The sequence below is a fragment of the Melospiza melodia genome, chromosome 5, assembly GCF_035770615.1.
Source record: "Melospiza melodia melodia isolate bMelMel2 chromosome 5, bMelMel2.pri, whole genome shotgun sequence".
Lineage (NCBI taxonomy): Eukaryota > Metazoa > Chordata > Aves > Passeriformes > Passerellidae > Melospiza > Melospiza melodia.
This window is the reverse complement of record NC_086198.1, coordinates 25,135,308-25,157,349: the sequence shown is the minus strand read 5'-3', so window position 1 is coordinate 25,157,349 and position 22,042 is coordinate 25,135,308. Positions and strand designations below refer to the sequence as shown.

The 22,042-nt window shown below is 42.8% G+C and overlaps 1 protein-coding gene across 6 annotated transcripts in view; it reads right to left on the bottom strand.

Moving 5' to 3' along the window:
* Positions 1 to 22,042, bottom strand: part of FAM13A (family with sequence similarity 13 member A) — a 119,653-nt gene that overhangs the window by 43,383 nt on the left and 54,228 nt on the right. For 5 of the 6 annotated variants that reach the window (XM_063156622.1, XM_063156623.1, XM_063156624.1 and 2 more), the window contains exon 7: positions 5,179 to 5,220. In XM_063156622.1, the coding sequence (XP_063012692.1) occupies positions 5,179 to 5,220 (42 nt within the window). Of the gene's footprint in view, positions 1 to 5,178; positions 5,221 to 14,371; positions 14,445 to 22,042 lie in introns of those variants that run through there. The other variant, XM_063156627.1, reaches the window with a different exon arrangement.

Here is a 22,042-nt window from a genome sequence, read left to right as displayed (position 1 = left end):
TTGCATGGCTGTGTCCATGCAGGCTGCCCTGCAGAGCAGGGAAATAATCCCCAGGGAGCCTCAGCCCTGCATGGCAGCCAGGTACCAGAGCAGGGACACCCAGTGGCCTGGTGGTTACTTTCAGCCAGTGCAGGTGTGATGGACATGAACACACATCACACCGTGCACTTGGGATCTCTTATGGCACATCCCATGGAGGGAGAAGTGTTCAGGGTGAAGGTGGCCAAGCAAATTTCTGAGCAGCTGTGAAATCCACAGCAAAATTTTCCAGTTTCTTGAGGAAAGTGACCTGAGAACAAACAGCATAAAACACCTTGCCCAATTATCTTCAGGGTAAGAATACCTGACCTGCATTATTTAAAGAGTTGTCTCAAAAACTGTTAAAAGGAGAAACAGCCAGTTGTACAGAATAATGCCTGCAGGAGTACTTCTAGGAAAAGAACCAGGCAAAACTGTCCAATGCCTTGCCTGGCACTCATGGGTATTTAATGCAATCTTTGGCACTGCTTGTGATGTCAGGTCTCATTGCAATTTAATGCTCTGAATGCTAACAAGGAAGCTCCACACTACAAAGCTTTTGCTTCTCTCCCCTGTGACATCACTCTGGCTTATCTCAGGACAGGGAGCTCCTCTGAAAGCATCTACATGACTAACATCACATCTAAGGCACACAGGCCAGCACAAAGCATGCCTGAAGACTCCCTGTCTTCTGAGAACTCCTTGCACACAGAGAGTGGAATTGTGCTTACAGGGACTTGCTGCTTCGTTACCTGAAACTGCTGAGTGCTTCTCAGTACTTATTACTCAAACATCCTGCAGCTGGTATTCACAGTATCACTACAGAATTATACAAGGAGCACTTTTTAACAATGTCAACTCCCTTCACCGCAAGGTTTTGTTATTACAGAAGGTTTTGGAAAGTAAATGCCCTTCAGGCATGACTCCCTGGAACAATCAATCACCTAGCAAGGTTTTCCTCTTCTTGTAACAATGCAGAAATCTCCTTGCCTGGTACTGAGCACAGCTGAGCCAACAAATTATCTAATCAAGGACTACAGAGCGGGAGAAGATAACTCTGGTCAGCAGAAGGTGAATGGATTCGAACCCAGGTCTCTCAAACTGGTCAAGCTGGCACCATCCTTATTATGCCCAATGAGAGAGGGCTCCAGCTATGAAATTAATAATTTTCTGCCCAAATAGATTAATAAACTATTTGTACATATCCTCTCTTGCATCAGTATCATTATTAAGATAAACATTCTCTCTTCTCTGTCTAAAACTCAGGGGGAATATGTGTGCTCTGGTTAATTTCTTACAGTAGCCAGGATCTCCGTGCTCTTTTCTCCATCTTGTAACAGTCTTCCCATTTCTTTAATCATCTTCACAAACCTACAGCTACTGGAACATGAGTGACTTGAAAGTGTTTAAAGCTCACCTGTCTATTGTACAGGGGTATCCATACTTCTAAGTGTACTGAAAATACTTCCTTTATATATCCACTGTCATACGAATACTTCAACTTAGGTATTTTTATCCTTTACTTCCCTTTCATCCCTCCATGAACAAGTATATTCACATCTTTTTTTTTTCCCCCTGGCACTTCCAAATTTGAGGAACTCCCCTTCAGGGTAAAGATTTTCATTATTAGACCTCAGGTATATGACTTTATTGTTTATCTTATTATTTCTTTTAGTATATATCTTACATTTTATGCTTATCTTTACAAATATATATAAAACATCTTTTATACATATACATATGACAGGAAGATATTTTATAAATATATCTCACTCTATATAATATCTCACTGTCACATATTTTCTCCTAGAGGATGGTGCCAACCCATTCACCCTCCTGAATTTCTGTTTTAAGCTCAATTAATGAACATGATTTGACTTTATTATGCTAGTAGCTATTAAGGAAAAGAAGTTCATGGCACTAAAGGATCTCCAGCAGCAATCCCCTTCCCTTCCTACCAGGAATATCCATAGTTCTCACCTCCTCCCTATCCATGTTTAAGTTCTAGTACTCATGCCCACTTTTTCCATATAGATGGCATGATATAAAACATTTTGCTGACATCAGACAGATGAGGTCCTTTTCTTCCACTCTCTAGAAGTCTTTTAAAAAATAACATGGTTGTACTGGTGTTACCACTCTTTACAAACCCATGTCACATTTTGTCTCATTTACTGCTTACTCTCATACTGCTACAGACTGTTTATTCCCTTACAAAGTAGCAGTGGTGATAAAGTCTTGACTTACCCAGTACTGAAAGGAAAAAAAACACCAACCAATCAGTATTATTGGTGGTGTTCTGACAGTTCTGACTTAAAAGTTAAGACCTTTGGTATTTGTCTTATAGTTAAAAACATCAACGAGGGAACCATCTCGATTGTTAGCTGACGTGGTACAGCACTGAATAATCAAGCCTGATTTGATCCTACTAAAACTGACCAATTGAGGGTGTGCCGGTTTTGGCTGGGGTAGAGTTCATTTCTTCCCAGTGGCTGGTATGTGGCTGTGTTTAGGATCTGTGCTGAACATGGGGTTGATAATACAGACATGTTTGTGTTATTGCTGAGCACGACTTCCACACAGCCAAGGCCTTTTCTGGTTTTTGTACTGGCAGGGAATTTAGGGGTGTGTGGGAGGCTGGGAGGAGACAGAGCCAGGCCAGGTGACCCAAACTGACCAAAGGGATATTCCAGACCGTGTGACATCATACTCAGTGTATAGGGTGGGGGGGAAAAGGAGGAAGGGGAGGGGATGTTTGGAGTGATGGCATCTCCCTTCCCAAGTAACCATTGCATGTGACAGGGCCCTGCTCTCTGGAGATGGCTGAACACCTGCCTGCCCATGGGAAGCACTGAATGAATTCCTTGTTCTGCTTCACTTGTGTGCATGGCCCTTTCCTATTTACCTATCTTTATCTCAACCCACAAGTTTTCCAGCTCTTACCATTCCAGTTTTCTACCAAATCCTGCTGGTGGGGAAGTGAGCAAAGCAGCTGTTTGCTGGCTGGGGTTAAACCATGACAGAGGGACACAATGTTCCTTCCGTCTGGCAAGAGCCAAGCATTATGCAGTGTTTGGAAGCTAAAGAGCTCTTGTTCCCACTTACTTAACTTGTTGTATAATTATCTATATGGAATTACTGCATTCACACTGCAGTGACCGCCCTGTGCCCAAATATTCATGATTCACTTGAAGGATTACTTGAGCAGTATTTCAAGCTATGTAAGTGTAGCGAACACTTGTAGTAATAAAAATAGATTTAACCATCAAACAGCTAAAGCAGACAGTCTTCCCTTCCTTGCCCACGGTGTGAAATGCAATTCCTACATATGTTACACACAGCCTCTGGGGCAACGACGTGAACTTTCAAAGTGACACAGAAAAACTGGCCACCCACTCAAGTTCTCAGTTGTTGAAGCACCAGGAATCGCCCAGCCAGCCCCAGCTCTTCTGCCAAATTAGCTGTACTTGGCAACTGACCTCAGGATTTCTGATGTGTTACAAACAGAAGCAAGACTTACAAGCTGTTCCCTTTATTTACAAGTAACTGTATCCCAGCAATGTTACAAAAGACACGGGCTTGGCAGGAAGCCTGTGTATCAAGGTGCGCAGCTCCCTCTCTGCTCCTACCAGCCATTTCTTCACTTCCCAGCTATGTGTTTATTCCTGACTGTTCTCTTCCTATTTGCAAGACAGATTCCCATGGAAATCCATCCCTTCATTTCAGTGGACACACTCAGTCTTTGTTGCCCCCCCCCATAAGCCTACATCTCTATTTAACATGTTCAAATTTGCTCCCTTCCAGTCAGAAATGTCCTGCTTTGGTATCAGTTTTCTCAGATCCACTCCTTGTTCCCCATCTCTCCTTGGTGATCTTGACAAGGTCAGCCAAAGAGAATCTCCTTCATGGATCATCTTTCTATAATCCAGGAAAGGGCTTGGAAGGACAGTTCTGAGCAGTAAGACAGATGGAAATGTAATGAAACCCTAAAAACATTTGAAGGTCACATTTAGCCAGAAAGAAAAACAAAGGGGCAGACAATTTTCAGTGAAAAGATATGAAGATTTAAATGAGGAAAAATTTGAGACAGGGGAATGTATGTATGCAGCTACAAAATAATCTCCTGAAGGAAAAGGCAGAATCTCCTTTGACAGTTTGGAGCTTTTGAGGCACAGACTGAGTAACATCTGCACAAATGGATTGCAGGGAATGACAGTGCATCAACCCAAAGGCAGACAGGATCATGCTGCCAGGCTAGTCCATGAACAATTCCCTGACAGACATTTCTGCACAGCAAGCATTGACTTCTTCTATGCTTCATGTTAGAAAAATTCTTTAAGAAAAAAACCAAGCTACAGATAAACAGAAATATATGCCAGAGATTAACAAATTTCAGACATCACTGTAAGAATTCCAATTATCACTGTTCTCACAAAAAGCACCACTGGGATTTCTTTTTATTTGTTTAAATTCTGTAGAGATCAAAGAACCCAATTATAATATCTGGCCCTTCCTCCTCTGCAGCCCTTCATTGTTAATTGCTCTGGCTCCTGTTCTTCCACTAAGCATAAATGAAAGCACTGGAACTGAGCCTGCTACTGAAGCAAGCAGAGCAAACTTCCACAGATCTCAACAGAATTAGACCCCTTTTACAAGCAGTGACTTTGCCCTCCAGTTGGCAAAACAAGAAACAATTTGTTCAAATGCAGCATGAGCACCATTCCCTCCAGTGAGGCTTGCTGGGCACTCTCCTGCTTTTCTAGGCTGCAGCAGGGAACTGGATGGGCTGCTGACTCACCATCTGGTTCCTGGTTTCTTTCTGAGCAGCACATGCTGCCAGTTCCTCAAATCCTGTAGCAGCAATCTCTCCTGTGCCTACAGATAAGCTACTCGGGCATCTAAGACACATAACAAACCAAAGAAAAGAGGAAAACCACGTCCATCTTGTAATAAAAACCTTAAACCCTGGGCCTCTTCTCTAAATACAAAAGAATTGCAACTACAAAGACTCATGCCACTAACGGAGCAATAATTACAAATGTAAAATTAATGCCCACTTTGATTACAGTCTGTTCAGCACTTCTGAACCCCTCCCCACATTTAATTCAATAAGGAGTCAATCCCACACAGAAAAATGAATGAAAACAACAGAGTAAATACCTCACGTAGAAGGGTGACATGGGCCGCTCATCTTCTTGGGAGCTAAAAACAAAATATATTTTGTAAGTTAGTATGCAGCTCTGACTTGTATTTGCAGCTGAAGATACTCACACTTAAAAAGCAGAGACAACAAAAGTGAAACTGCATCCATTACAGAGGTAACACTTCAGTCTGTTTTGTCCTCTGGTTGACACATGGAAGAAAGCTTTAAGTTACTTTCCTTAAATCCTGGCAATCCAACTCATTTCCCAATGTCCACAAATGTGGCGTAACAGATCCCCTGCTAGACAGCCAGGAGTCATTCTGACTCTGCAACAGTGCTAGGGCTATTCCCATAGCAACAATCAAGCATTTTGCCAGGAAAACCAAGAGAGTCCTTTGCTGTCTGCTGCTCCAGAATTAAACAATCTGCCTATTAAAGCCAAATTTGGGGAAAAAAAAAAAAAAACAAAAAACAAAAAAAAAAAAAAAAAAAAACAAAAAAAAAAAAAAAACAAAAAACAAACAAAAAACAAAAAAACAAAGGAAATCTTGAGTAACCAAAGAAACAACTATAGCCATTGGTGTACACATGAGGCTACCTACTCCCCAGTTTTACCACTCCTGTGGAAAGTTTATTTGAATGATTTTTCTGAAAGTTTGAGATCAGGGATTGCCACTGGCTGGTGTGGAGGTCTCCTGACAAAATGTTTAGTTGTGTTTTAGTCATCAGATGGCCTGGCCCCAACATAAGCACCTGGCAAGTGACTTACCAGCCCTGACACAGCTCATTGTGCCTGTCCTGGCACAAGGGTAACAATGAGCTGGGACACAGCAACACACATGATCTCTTGGATTTGGAAGGATCTTATTTATTGGCCTATAAAAGCTGCTCTAAACACTTGATAAAGGGGAAAGGAACATCTCTGTAGGATTTACAGCTAGGAAATCAAGTACTCAGGGACTTTCTGCAGCTTCCATTGGAGCCAGCATGCAGCTCCCTCAGCAAGGTGAGCCGAAACTGGTCTGCAGCCAGGTAAGTACCCTGCCCTCACGCTGCACAGAGCCAGAGGCAGATTGAACCATGGCTCATTTCCAACCCAGCCAATGTTAGAACAGATCCACAAACATGAACTCCAAATTCATGGAGGGGAGCAGAGCATAAGGGAGAAGGCAAGACACAAGGGACTCAAAAAGGCAGGCTGACAAATAAACAAGCCAGTGCTCCAGAGAAATAATCACAGGGATTCAACCCCTCAACTAGAATATGGAAAGACTCACAAACATACATCTACAGAAAAGACCCTAAAGGACAAGATGCAGGAAACCTAATTTGAGGGTAACACCAAACACCAGAGTGGAAGGAAGTGAATCTGCCTCTAAATCAGTGTGGCCTGCCAAAACTTTATGCCCTCTGAAAGGCAACAGTGCCTGGTCAGCTTTCAGCAGCTCCCCAAGAAGACTGGGAGCACAGCTGCCAGTGGGAACCTTGCTGCCACTTCACCAGCCTGTTTTCAGTGGCCTGGACAAGCTGCAGTGCCCAGGGCTGCTGCTGCTGCTCCCAGAGCCACGCAGGACACAGAGCAGTGCACAGCAGGGGGAGAGTGCCTGCCTGTCAGCTGAGGCTAACAGCACCTCAAGAGCCTTCATGAGAAACTGCTACAGCTTCGAGACTGCCTAGAAAAGGTTGATGGAAACGTGGAAATACACATTACTGCCTTCCCTGAAGGCAACCTGCAACAAAGACATGGGTAGGAACCTCTGCTAGGTAAGGCTCCCCTCCCGATGGTATGAAGTCTCCCAGCCTGTATGCGTGCTATCACTTTATTTGGCACTCACAGAATATTTTTTAAATGTAAAGAAAGCACTTTAAACTCACAAAGCTTTTTGCTATGTTCAGTTCACTGCTTAATAGCTGTACTTGTAATCTCAATGCAAACAAATCCAAGTAGTGGACAGAAAACATGAAAAATTTTTTCTCACATAAATGAAAGTTCACAGTGCCATAAAGATTTCTGTGCATTAATGCAACTTCAAATGACACCACCAAATGCTGCTTTATGTGCAAGTGGCAGTTGTTGAAGCCACACCAACCATGTTTTCCATCATAAACACCCCTCCTTCTTTCAAGGTTTGTAATTAACTTCCAAATCAAAGCAGCACAATCATACAAAGTCCAAATAATCTTTTGCATTTATGCTCCCAACGTTTGTTTTGACAGAGCAGATGGAAAAGTAGTATTCAGCAGGGACTCTGAATCCTCTTGCATTTCCTTCCCTTTCTTCCACAGCAAATGTAACTGGATGCCTCTTAAGTTCAAGCAAGTTTTCTAACTGCATAAAATTTATCAACCCATACAATGAAATTGAGGGAAAACAAATATTTTAAGCCCATTAGCTGGGAATGGCAGAGAAGAAAGCTCTTACAGAAGTCAGAAACCAAATATCACTTTCATTTAGATCAAGTGTCAAGATTTCACATGGTTGGTAATAATTGTAGCTGTGAAAAACCTCTCTTACTCAATAGTGGTTCAATAGTTTTACAAGTGCAGCAAATGAGCAGTAGTTGAATCTGGGGTGAAGACCTCCAACCCAACTAGTATGAAATCCAGACTTTTGACAAAACCATAAAAATATTCTAAATTTCTACCTTGCCCAGCAAAGAACTTATCCATTAGACAAACAGGCTTAGCAGTGAATTAAATTTTGGGGGATTTTTGTTTGGTTGGAATTATTTTATCCTCAAAGTTTTGTCCAGATTTACATATGCTTTATGTTCAGAAGGCATGAAATAACTTAAAAAAACTCCAGTTATTTATTCAACTATCACTGATTACCTGGCCAAGCAGGTGAGTGCAAAATACAGCAGCCTCTTTTCTCAAGCATATAAATAGCTCACCTAAATCCAGGGATTAAACAGAAATTAATCGCTTCCATGAAACACTTGGGAGATTACATGACAACTTCCTTCCTGCTAAAAACCAAAACAAATACCAGCCAAACTAAGAAAAAACCAAAACAAACATAAAAACTCATTTCATGGGTAAAGAAGTAATATTATGTATGTTTGCGACCACCACTGAAATAATAAAAAGTCTGTCAGACGGGATGGAACACCAGTTTAGCCCACCAGTTAGTTTAGCACATTTTGGGATTGTCAGGCACATCCTTTCCATTTTTGAAGAAGGAAATATAGGAAAGCCTGGGTGAAGTCTAAATGTAAAATGATCAATCTCCATTACAGAAGGAGAGTTATCCTTTTTTGCCTCCCTCTTTTGCAGCAGGAATGTTACAGGCAGTGTTACATTCACTTCTCACATTCTTAAACAGGTAATCATCTTTTGGTTTTTGTTTTTTTCTGATGTCTCATAGAACCATGGAATCGTTGAGAGTGAAAAAGACCTCTCAGAACAAGTCCAACCTTTAAATCATCTTGCCCTGCAGGCAGAATAAGGGAGGTGCTGAGCCTGTTGCAGAACACCCAATTAGATGGAAAGTTCCCAATTTATTTAGGTGCATAAGGAATACCCCACCCCTGTCTCAGCCCTGTCCTCGCTGGCCTGAGCTCCCATCACAGGTCAGAGTGGCTCAGGGTCCTTCCTCCTTCTTTCATTTGCACTTAACCAGCAGCAGCTCTTCTGTTCCTGGCACTGGAACCTCCCTTACAAAGCTACTGCTGCTTTCCTACTCCACATCTCTTTTAAAACTTAAATGAGACATTTAGTCAATCAAATTTTTAAAAAATACTCCAGATTTCGGCTTTGTGGGAGTTTTTTTTTGTTAGATTTTTTTTTCTTTTACAATTATGAAAATGTACTTTGACTCATGGGTCAACATTTTGCACCAGAGATGAAGGGCCTAGACACTGGCAGGGTCTTGCTGCTCAGCCAAGGTCATGTTTTCCTAATGCCCTGCCAGAGGCTCTGTTTGTTCTGACCTTAAATGTTAGATAAGGGAATGGGCTCCCTTTCGATTCTACCACAGAAATTCTCCACTTTGAAAGAAATGCAGCTGGTTTTTAGTGAGAATTACTTTTTCAATGCAAAGCAATAGCTGCTTTTATTTTTAATGCAATCAAACAAAAAGCCAATGAAAAATTCAGTGACATCAAATTACTAATAATATCAAAAGTTAAAGCAGGCTTTGGAGGGAGGAGAAGGAAGGCTATGTTTGGGTGACTTTTGAAGGCTTCAAACTTATCTCCCTCTTGTTTTTATTATCATCATTAAGAACACCTATGCCTCCTTGGATTAAAAGATTGCAACTACTGAAAATTTAAACAATATTGTTTGTTTACTTATTATGACATTCAACACCAACAACACTAAAAACAGCTTCAAGGAAACATTGATTTTGAGGCCACAGCAGCGCTTTTTGCTGAAGGTCTCATCTTATTCACAAATTTTTCAGTACTTTTTCACCTACCCAAGTCATTTCCCCATAAAAGTTATTTCAATGTTGCAAAAAAATGCAAGATTGAAACAGCTCATGAAAATTTATTGCATGCTTATTTTCTCAATAGAGCTATTTACCCATAGCTTGTGCTTCACAGCAGTGGGTAAAAGGCAATGTTTTTGCAAATGAGAAATAGCAGGCAACACAAGCTTTTGCCTTCAAATAAATCCTTCAAAATAAACTTCCTTCAAATAAATATTGAGGCACATTATGCAAAAGAAGAAAGAATAATACCGTCCTTGATGCAAGATTAACCATAAATTTAATCTAACATCATAACACTGCAGTGACACAATGGTCATCACTGAAGTCAGGACCTACCCTCAATCCTTGAGCAATGCCACCCTTGCTCTACATCCTTAAATGGAGGGGGAGGAGGGAATGCCATATATGCACTGTTTAAAAAACAAATGCTCAACAGCTATTTTCCTGTGAGAGTTATTTCCATGCCAACATTTCCATTTTCCCTGAAGATTAACTTTAATAAGTCAAAACCATAACGTGTTGTTTCAGATATTTATCTCCAGTCTTTACAATAGTTGTGCTTACATCTAACCATGCACACCACTGAAAATTAAGTAAGCTACTCAGCAAATGAGCCACACATCAGAATCCAAGGCTGACAACTCAACTTTTTTATTCTGAACTTACGTATTCTGCAAAAATATCATACTATGCAAAATATCTCCAATTACTTGGGTGCGGGTGAACTGGTTTAAATATTAAACTCCAAAGGATCTCCTCATCTTCCTCAAAGCTGTTTCTTCAGCATGTTTTTCCTAAAGATCTCTCAAATAAATTACAATGCACAGGCATCTATCCAGAGGCATAACTGTGCAGGCTGTATATGAGGAGGCTCTGAGACTGAAGCATATTACCTGAAAAGGAAAAAAAGTATACTGAAGGCTTTCTGCACACCTCCTTCTACTTCAAAGCAACATTAGAGATCAGAGAAGTATAGGCTATCCCATGGCAAGCTGAAGTGAGCAGAACTTCTTGCTGATTAAGTGCCACTGTGAGCAAGAGGCAGATTTTCCATTTATATTAACATACCTGAATATCCCGGAGCCCTTGACAGCATAATTTTGTGTAATTATTTTGTGCTTACTATCCTTCTAGATTGCAAATGTGTTTATCTTTTATAAAATGACGTCAATGTTAAAGAGCTCACTTTTGTTGTTTTACTTCTTAAGCTAGTTGGGTCTTATTATGAAAGATGGGGCAGTGTCTTTTACTTGTGGTTTGGCAATGGTCCTCACTAGGGTAAAATCAGAAAATGGCTCAGAAAGAGGCAGAATGAATGTACCAGCCAAAGTCTCACCTCTTCTCAGAATTTAACAGTGAAGTTGCATAACACACACATACCTGTTGCATTATAATGGCAAAGAACTGTTACCAGGTAACCAGTGATTTCAGTTTCAGGATTGTTTGTTAAAAGCTTGCACACTTCAAATAAATGTATCTAAGAGGCCAGTTTTTAGGCAAATATTAATATTTTCTTGCTTAATCAGGTGGACACCCCAGAGACAAACACCAAAGAAAATTTCCACACCAATCTCCTCTTTTAGTCAGAGCCTTCCACTCCAGTGGTACTGAGCAAGAGCTTCCACAAGCTCCTACACTCACCATGTCACAGCTGTGACAAGGGGTCAAATCTGAGCTTGGAAGACAAAAAACTCACATAGCATTTTCTAACAAGCTATGACTCGAGGAAGATGAGAACCACAGGTTTAAATTTTTCTTTATTCTTCCACCAGAAGAAAAAAAACCCACCCAAACCCAAAGCAAACAAAGAAAAAAGTAGATTCAAGTTCTCTCCGCCCTCAGAGAGCATACTTCACATCCATATTCCAGAATATACTTCATTAGGGCTTGTCAAGCACTCCCAGTACCTTGGATAGAAAGTGATAGCAAAGTCCAAAAGATCAGACTTATTTACTTATGTACAACTTAAACACAAAAATGTTCACAAATCTGATAAAGAGAACACAGCAGCCACCCCTCCCAAAACAAACAAACAAAAAAAGGTGGAATACAGCAGTGTTCTCGGGCTGAACTGCTGGGAACTTGTGAAAGATCCCAAATAAACCAACCAGTAAGGTAAATCAAACAATCTTGGTAACCAATCAGGTAAATCAAACAAGCCTGGTAACAATCCAGACAACTGCTGCTGTACAGGTTAGAAACTGATCAGTCACATTCCCTATTGCTTTCAAACGCACTTGCTAAAAATATTTGTGATGGCCTCACTCTTCCACTACCTTGACTTGTTAAGCAACAGGGGCCACCAATCACAAACAAAGGCCAAGTGTGTACCTGCCTTTCTTATCTCCTACTGAAACTGGCAGATATTACTGGAAAAGGCAGCCACAGGCCTCAGCTTTGCACAGCTGTTGTTAAATCTGCAATACACTGAGCTAGAATGCACAAATCAAAATATGCATTAACAGCATTAGTAACACTCTAACTAGGAAGCTGGGATACCAAAGTGAGCTAATGCTATTCTGAAAAGATGGTAGCCTAATAGCAATAGAAGAGACAATCACTGGTGGGTAAGTTGTTGGAAAATCAGTGATGCAATCCATGTGACATTCACCATTGCCTTCTACAGCACTTGGGCAATATAGTACCTACTGCAGTGAGGATCCAATACATTTGGCCTTCCACCTCTTCCCATGCAATGAAACATAACCCTGACATCCCCACTGTCACTCCTTCACAGCAGGACACCATACCCATCACATGCCCTTCCACAGACATCTATATATAGGATGGCACCATTATAGTCCATATGGCTCTATGAAAGCACTTTGTATGATTTTCTGGAAGACAGACTCACAGCTCACACAAATCTGGGTAGACACAGAACCCTTCTCCCTCTCCCAAGTTTCACACACCAGCTACACGTTTGTACTGCTTCAGCACAGGAAGGTTTCCATGGCAGGCACAGCATGGCCAGCCTTGTGGCCCCAAGGAGAACATGGAGCAGAGCACCTGCAGGAGATGGGCAGGAGCAAGTTCACTTACCCAGGAAGGGACCCAAGTGTGATTACTGCAGGCAGCTCATTCCCTTCCTTGAGAGAGAAAGACAGATTCTTTCAGCTTGGCATGTGCCCTAAATCACAGAACCTGAAGGGTGCCACCACTCTGATTAAACCCAGTAACAGTAACCATGCACTGCAATTTGTCCTCAGCTTGACCAGCAACATCGGCCTGTGCACCCCACAGCAAGCACAAACAGAGTGCTATCTATGCTGGTACTAACCAATACTGGAGGTATCAGCTTTCCTGAAGCTGACAAAAAATGCTCAAAGCCAGCAAAACTCTGCCCTGAGGGAGGGAAGAACAGGAAAATAAAGGTGCAACCTGGAGAATGCCATTGTAAAGGGATCTGGCAATCTATGTCAAAAAAACCAAGGTGCTAAAAAGTACAGTATACACAGCCTAAAAATAGATCAAGGAGATGGAAAAGGAGCCAGAATTGCGTGAATTAAACAATTTTAACTGAAAAAGTCAAAAATAATCCTGTACCATGCTTACGGCTCAATGGAGTTTGAAGAAAATGCCTCATTTTTGAAGTGCTGACTGCATCTCTAACTGATGGAGACTTAGTCCTTGCAACAACAAAGAGATTAATTAGAGCCAGCCTGTGAAACCTATCTTCCCCTGGGGTGAAGAGTCAAGAGCACAATAACAACCACTTGTTCCAACCACTGATAGGACAGACAGATCCTTGAAAGGTTAAAGATATTATGTGAGACTGGTCCTTCAAATAGAAATGATGCACCATGACCACTTCTTTAAGACATTCAAACCATATTTCTGTTTCTCTGCAGTCATCAACATGGAACCCCATGACTGCAATAGTGCCAAAGAGACTTTTTCCACACCTACCTGCAGAAGAACCTGCACTTTATCAGGGCAACAACAGTCTGGGCAGCAATTTCAGTTACTATTTTATTGTGTTCGAGTAAGCAGCAACTCCGCAGCTTCTGCTGAAACAGCACCACCACAGTGCTGAAATGGCACGGTCAATTTTTTATTTACTGTTTCGTAGATTACAGAAAGATTGATATTCAGGCCATTCAAATACTACTAGGGGAGATATGGACTGCTTAATTTTGAGAACTGAACGAATAGTAAAACTAAAAATAAGAATTTGATGACCCAGTGGAAGGGCTGTGTACACACCTCCCCGCAGCGGGTCTGTGCCCTGCCATTTCAGAAGCCTGACTGCAGCTGTCCCTGCCATAGCGTGGCGGGAGCACATGCCAGCACAGGTACTTGCTGACAGCTGGTGCTGCAGGGAGGTGTGCGCCGGCACCCTGGAAACACCCAGCCCTTTTTCTCCGAAAACTAAACCTGCCGCCCATGCTGCGGCAGGCGGGGTGTGCGAGCTGCCAGCCGGAGGGGGCTGTGCGCAGGGGCCGCGCTCCCGCACCGCAGCACCGCAGCCCCCGCAGGGACGAGGGATCGGCATCGCCCGGATGGCCGGGGTCCCTCTACACCTGGGAGCCGCTCCTACACCGGACAGAGAAATCCACAGCTCTGTGGATTTCGGGGCGCTACATCGAACCCCCATCTCCGCCCGAGGACGCCGGAGATCTCCCACCCCGGAGATCCGCTATAGCCCTACTTGTTGCACGGCCGGGTATCCCGCTCCCGAGCGGGCACCCCCGCTCCCAGGCGGTCCGAGTCCCGGCTCCCCCGTGGCGGACAGCCCGGCAGGAGCCCCGGGCGTGCCCCGGCTGCACACGTACCTCTGCAGGGGCATCACCTCGCACGCCATGCTGGCCATGGAGCCGCTGCCCGCCCGGCCGCCCGCCGCGCCTCTCGCCGCGCCCGCAGCGCCGCCAGCGCTTGGCCGCGGGGAGCGCCCGGCCCCGGGGAGGGGCGAAGGGGCGGCCGGGCCCGGGTTGGCGGCTGGCGAGGGCCCGCCCCAGCGCCCGGAGCCCCGGCCCGGCCCCCGGCTGCGACACCCGCCGCGCCCCCGGTCCCTGCCCGCCCCACCGGGCTCGGCAGGCACAGGTTAACCAAAAGCGGCTTCTGATGTCCGCTTGGTTCTGGGCCTGCAAAAGGTGCCGCAAGCTCAGGGCTAATGGCTCCTTTCAACAGAAAGACTGCACAAAGTCTTCTGTATCCCCTTCAGTGACCCACCGCCCTTGTCCCTAAACTCGCCCAGAGTGCAATGCAGTCTCTCCCGAGCTCCGCTCCGGGAAGGGCAGGCGCGGTGCCCCGGGCACACAGAGCCCCGCAAAGCTCCAGACACTCCGGCGGGGCTGCTCTGGCTCCGGCCTCACACACCTTTACTATGGAGCGGTGTTTAACAGGGCTGGCAAAACCTCCGAACCTGACCCCTTCGTGCTGCAGTACATACTACCGCGGTTTGAAAGGTTTGTGCTGTAGCTGGCCACCCATCTCCGACCCAGCGCAAAGAGAACTCTTCTTCCCATAATATCTGAACTCAAGAAACAACTCATGTTCACAGTGGACTATTCTCAAGCACTCCTGCTTCTACATCTGTGGCTGCTGACAAAATACTGCTCTGAAACAACAAATCACAGCATTCCATTGGGCAGAATTTTGGGGCTGGGAAGAGCAGTAGCAAAGGCACCAAGCACAAAGGGTGTGTTACTTACCGGGACACAGCAGCCTCCAAAAATGAACAGCACAAAATCACTGAGGTCTTGCACTGAAACATTTAATGGTTACTGAATGAGCATACCCAGAGTTTTACTTTTCACTTTTGCAGCTCCTCTGCCCAGAAGGCCTGAGGAATTGCTCTCCATTTCCCCCAACATTGGACAGAAACGCTTCTGCTGCTGCCCTGTCTGTGAACAATGTTATCACACTGCATACTTTGCGTGATGGGGAAAGGGATGATCCTAATCTGATAAAGGGGACTAAGAGTGTCCTTTCAACACTTTAGGTGGTACAAACATAATGGCACATATCAATCTTCAAAAACTCAAGTCAATATTGAAAGTACCATCCCGTTCAACCCTAGAGGGGATTAGTGCTGGCTTGGGAGAAAGCTGAGGCAGGAGCTTAGTACCTGTATGTTTAACACTTCTATAGAGATGTAGGTCATGCCAACTAAACATGAGCCACATCAGCTTTCCAGAGAAGCAGCCAACGTTCCCAGGTTAGCAGAGGGTATCAGACATTTCACAGGAATGCCCAACACATCCTGGCCTTTGCCAGCAGGGGCATTTTCTGTCAAAATCAAGAGCAGTGGGCATGCAGCCTCAGAAAGCAGTGGCATGGAGTAGAGACACAGGGGTCAATTGAAACGTAGACGTGGCTTTGCTTCAGTACCCTGAGCTGTTTAATATCTGCTCCTGTCAGCTGGCAGACTGGAAGAAGTGCTTTAGTAATGCTTCTGCCCACTGCCTCAGCACCAGCCTGTTCTGCTGTGACAGTCACGCCACGCACAGCACAGGGCCCCTTTTTAGGAAAGTCAGCAATGCTGATAAAGCACTCTGCCATCATGGATCTGGGCTGCTCTTACCCATTGCAATTAAATGAGTATCTTGAGGACTTCCTGGTAAATTAAATGCACCATATGTGCTCATAAGCAACTAAAACTATGAGTGAAAGATTTTATCCTGATAAATAAAACTACTTCAGTATAAAACAAAAGCATCTTGTACTATTTCAACAGTTCGACAATAAATCAAATTGACTTTTCCTGGCCAGTCTTTTTTTTATACACACACAATTATTCATACTTTATTACACTTCTATAAACTGAGTGTTACCATTGGGATGCCATTAAAAAAACCTTAATTTTCCACATTTAACTAAGGATCCATCTACATGGGCAAGGAGTCAGGGATCTTCAGAGCAGCTTGCTGAATAAACAGAAGTGGAATAACTTAAATAGCTGCTGTACTATTAATTTATACACTAGCTATTCTGTCATAACTTCCCTGGGACTTGCTTGTATAAATAAGCTTAAAAGTACTAAGCTCCTTGACAAAGAATTCACTAACAAAAAGAGATCCTGTAATAACCAGAAAGATTAATTTACGGATTAGCATCAGTGAGGAAGGTTAGCTTGTGGCATCATGCTAAAATTAACCAGATGCCAACAGTAAAATTGCAGGGCTCCTTGTGCCCTCAACACTCAGATCCACCTTTTGTTTCTGTTCTCTTCTTTTGCAGTCCCCTCAATGGGTATCAGCTTTCTCCTTGCATCCTCTTATGTCTCTTTCAACATTGCCAAAGCCATCACAGCTAAGAAGGGGTACAGGAGCTCATGTTTCCCTACACCTATTGGCACACAACTTCAGCAACTGTTGAAAGGTGACCAAAGCTGAAAAAATGCTAGCTGGTTGCTAGCACTGCTGGTTTCCCAAAGGTTTATTTACTTTGAGAACAGCTGCAGACACTGCAACAAAAGATTTTAACATGGAGAAATGTCAGAATGGAATTTTTAAAACTCCTTTTGAGGACTGTGGCCAACCATTGGTAAAAGTGGTAGTACAGGATGCATGTCACCTTAGGTCAGTTCACACTGTCTCAAAGGGCCCTTTGAATCTCTCAGCTGCTACATAAGAACACAAATCTTAATTCTTCACCTCCCCTGTTCATGTGTAGGGACCACAAGTGATTTATTTGTGGCACAAAGCAGGCAGACAAAAGCTGCCAGAAAGCTGCAGTCTTATCTCCAAACAATCCCACTTCCTTCACACAGATGTTGACGGTAAAACCAACTTGCTATTTTTCAGAGGCAGGAATTCCTACCCTCCCCTTGCCCTCTTATGCCTTTTTTTAACTTGCATAAACTCAGGCTGGGCTAGCACACATAAAACCTGGGATTATACAACATTTTGGTTTGGATTTGCTTGTACTAGTTGCATTTGTTCTCCCATAATAAACAAAGAAGGCAAAATCTCTTCTGCAAGTTCATATAGTTCTTGCATTTATATTACTCAGAAAGGCCAAACTCATCTGTTGGCACCAACAATGCTCCACAGAAGCCCTTTATGGTACCACCAACTACAGAAACAGAGGATGAGGGAAAACCCTCTCTCAGGACAGGCACAGCATCCTCTCCACTGACTATATGCTCCCTAGTGCATTGAGAACATTTCAGGAAAATAGACAGCAAATAACAATAAAAATGATAAAGTCCCTTGAAATACCAACACATACCACCACACTTCAGCACCTACACCAAAGCAACACCTGTGTTCAAACTATTTGATTTGTAAATTTCTTACTGAATTTCAACAAAGGGAGAAAAACACTGGCTGGAACTAAATATGAACAATCACTTTTCTCCATCAAAGTTGAAAGAACAACTGCACGTTTGGGAAAGAAGTCTCCTGTCAATCATCATTACAGAAGTGCTTTCTCCTCTTTCTTTCCCTTTCATACTTTGCTGCACACCAAGTAATTTTCTCAGCATATAAAGCAACAAGAGAAGAGGATCTGTGAGCAGCACCAGAGGATACAAGATATGTGATCTAAATAATGGATTTTATGAGGATATGGTTGTGTCTGCCTCCTGAAAAACAGTTATCCCTTGCTTCACTGCACAGTCATACATAAATCAGACACTATTCAAAAATTAAAAAAAAAAAAAGAAAAGAAAGGCAATCTTTCCTGGTCTGACAAAATCTGAGGGCTTTTAGGATGCTACTCAATACCATCAATTTATTCCCACAATGCTTTCTAAGTTACGCAACATTTTCCTTCTGGCCGAAACATGAAATGGAAAGGAAATATATTGTCAGACTGAAAATTACAGAATGTACTTTTCAAAATACTACCAATACAAAATTAAAAGTTCCATTATTTATGTACACATACTTTTATTAACAGACACATTTTCCTCTTTAAGGTAGCTATGCATACGAACATCTGCCATTATAAAGGATAAATACCCTGGAAAATCTCCTGCAAGCCAGAAAACTTGTGTGCACATATGAAATAAGCAAGTCACACATAAACAGAAACTGTGGCCTTGAAGTCCAAACAAAGCAGATAGACAATTAAAAAGGCCCCCTCCCCAAAAGGGCACAAACAGGAAGAAAGACCAACTAATACATTAAAAGCATAATTTAGTGAAAGGGGACTCCTCAGAAAGGTTTAAAAGTAGTAATGGTGACTTTGCAAAGCTGGTGCTCAGCACTGTTTCACTTAAGGATGTTTCAATGATCTGTAAGTAAAAGTCAAATTATAGTGGTGGTTATTCTTATGTATGTATACTGCTATATTTTTATGTATGCTGGTGGTTTTTATGTATGTTGTGTGCAAGCCAGCATTAAAACTTTCAAAATCTGGAAACTATTTGCAAGATGGGGGTACAACATCGTACTTACAAGCCCAGAGTGACTGTGTGGCTGAAGAAATTATCATCATCCTCAGAGACATCAACATGGGTATTACATAAAAAAGGTGTGTTATGTCTGTATTTCCTGCTAGGTTTTGGTTGTTGCAAAAGACTTTGATCAGTTCAAGAATTCCCATTTCAAGCAAGTTGTGAAAAACTGAAGAGTGCTAAGAGACAGCCCATGAAGGGCACACAAAAACTAAACCCACACATTTAGTGTTTTTCAAAGAAAATCATTGATGCATGCAGGAAACATTAATACTTGACCTAGTACTCACAAACTGATGAAGACTCAATGGTTGGAAGTCAAACATTTGCAAGTCATGTCTAGAAATTAAGACATTTTAAAGTGGTGAGAATAATTAACTACTGATGTAATTCATCAATAATTATAGTGAATTTTTAATGTTCTTAAAAATTTCAGTTGCCTCCATTTAGGAACACCAAGCCATACACAAACAGTCTAGATGGAATTTGCAGAATTTTCTTTCTTATTTTTGTAACCGATATTCCTCTTGTCCAAAAGAGGAGCAGGATGCTCTCAGCTGACTTCATTTTACCCCTTTTAGTTTTTGCACTGCCATAGAAATACAAGCCTTGTTGGCATATCTGTGGAGAATATACTAGTTTTTGCACAATAGCTCTTCTGTTCCCTCCTGCAACTCAGAGGCCAAATCACCTTTTAAACATTTTAAGCTACTTTAAATCTGCTAAGGGGGAACCATATTCCAGAACTGTTCTTTAAACTTGCAGGGACAAGAGAAAAGTACGCACCAAACTGAAAGCTTCTCAGAGCTTCAGGTTCTCAGCATTCCTGATCTCATCCAACAGATAAGCACAAAAGTTTCCCATTGCAAGGGACACCTCATGCTCCCTGGAGACCGGGATTTGCTGCTGTGGCTTCCCTTCAATACACAGCAGTGTCCTTTGCAAGCACTGCCACACCCTCTTGCCCGCTGCTTAAACTTGTTCCAGAGGACTCTCACCCCACGGGATAGCCCAGAAATTATTTCTTGGCCTCCATCCTGGAGAAGGGGGAGGATTGGGAGTAGGTTCCTGAAGGGTTTCCTAGGAAAGCAACAAGTAATGAATGGTTGTGCCAGCTAATCTGCTGTGGGAACAGGGTAAAGCATGCTGAGTGACAAGGTCACTAGGTTCTTCATCTGCACCAGTTAGTGCAAGTGCCAGAGCATGGGAGAGCAAGCAAACAAGCAGCAGTCCAGTCTGGCACAAGTTATTTTCAAAGCAGGCTTTCTCCAAAGCTCTGCTAATCTAATGAAATTCCTAAATTTTAGTGCCCAATTAAATTTCTCCCACTCTTCTAAACTGTTATTTCTTTAAAACACTAAATTGTTTTTTCTACAAGAATGTTTGCGCAAAAGCTTTTTAAAAATCCAGCTGTTTCAGACCAATGAAAATGTCATTGAAAATTATGAAATAAGCATTCATTTGTTAGCAAAAATGTTTTAAAATATCTAAGTGAGTCCCTGGTGCTTCCTCCATGATTTATATTACCTACCAAAAATATCACTGCTTTTATACTTTCCCATCTTCCAAAAACATCCTTCCACTCCTCTACAAAATTACTATCCTTTGAAGTCCACACCTCTGCACCCATCATGTTCCCTGCTTCCTAAAGCACCTTCAAGTGACGTGCTTGTAGTCCACACAAAAAGCAAAGATATGGGAAGGGGCTGAGGAAAGCAGAGGAACAGGCCACCCCATTCACATTTGCTGCACGTGGCTTTTTACTCCACTGAAAGATAAACTGCTGTCTGTGTTGGCAGAGGAGGCAGTCTAGCAGAGTCACCCTCCAGAAAAAACCCTCCAGGAATAGCTCCTCTTCTCCAGCTGACAAAGCAACTGAAAGGAGTCCCCCTTTGTACCAGTGCCCCAGTGGCCGGCCTGGCTCCGGGAGAGCTGGTGGGAAAAAGATGACTCGGCAGGAGAGATGGACTCTGGCAGGAGAGATGGACTCTGGCTGAGAAGTACTAAAACAAGAGTGAGCTGGGTGAGAATAACTCCACTCTCTGCCTAGAGCTGCAAGATACATCTGCCACAGAAGCAAGGGAGATCCTGCTAAAAGGCAACTCCAGATCCATTAAAACCTGGCTGCATTTGAGCAGAACACAGCCCTTTCAGGTCAGCCTTGGGGCTTCTTCCTGTGCCCAGCTGTGTGTACAAAAGAAACAACAAATGGTTGTTTATGCACAGCCAGATACAGAGATATAGAGGGCTTAATCAGCACAGCTCACTGCTGTGCCCCTCATTTGCAACATCAGCTTTGAGCCTAGCTGCTCTGTACGTGTCCAGGCTGTGCAAACACCCTTCTGTCCCACTGCAGGACACTCCTGTCAGGACTGGCACAAGTGGATGCTGCAAGAAAACAAGTTCAGCATACAAGTTCATCATCAGGAACATTCAGAACAACGTGGGTAAGGTCTGTAAGTTTTCAACTTCCCAACCACCTCTCAGAGTCTTGGGAAAAGAACATATTTTTCTACTCAAGGAGCATAAATCCAGCAAAAGCTAACAAGATTTTAGAGGAAACTTTTTTTTTTGTGATGCTCAATAGCTGTTAGAACAGTGATCACTTGAATTTTTTTTTTTTTTTTCAATTTGACACTTTCTGAAGTTTCAGGATGGGATGTTTTGAAGGAAACATCTATACATTTTATAAAATATGTTGTAGTGATTGTAGTGTTCCCAATCATTTTTCAGTGGCTAGAAAGTTCCTAACCATAAAGCAGAACAATAAAACAGTTATTTTATTAGATATAAATCCCTCCCTATGTGACTCAAGCTTTCTGAATGTACAGAGCCCGAGACTGTGAAAGGACCTGAGGAACTGGTGGTGGAATCTTTTGTTTCCAGGAGTCCTGTCAAAGCCTTAACAACTACAAGTAATTAACAACCAAGCAGTTTTTGGTTTTTCTTTGCAACTACCTAGTGGCCTCTCTTTGCAGGCATCCCTAGCGTAAACACACTATTTCAGCAGGTGCATAATGAAAAGAAAGCTTTGGTACAGGAACAGAACTATCTTCACACTTCCTAACTGCAACCCTCTCTGGCCAGGAGAGGGTTGAGC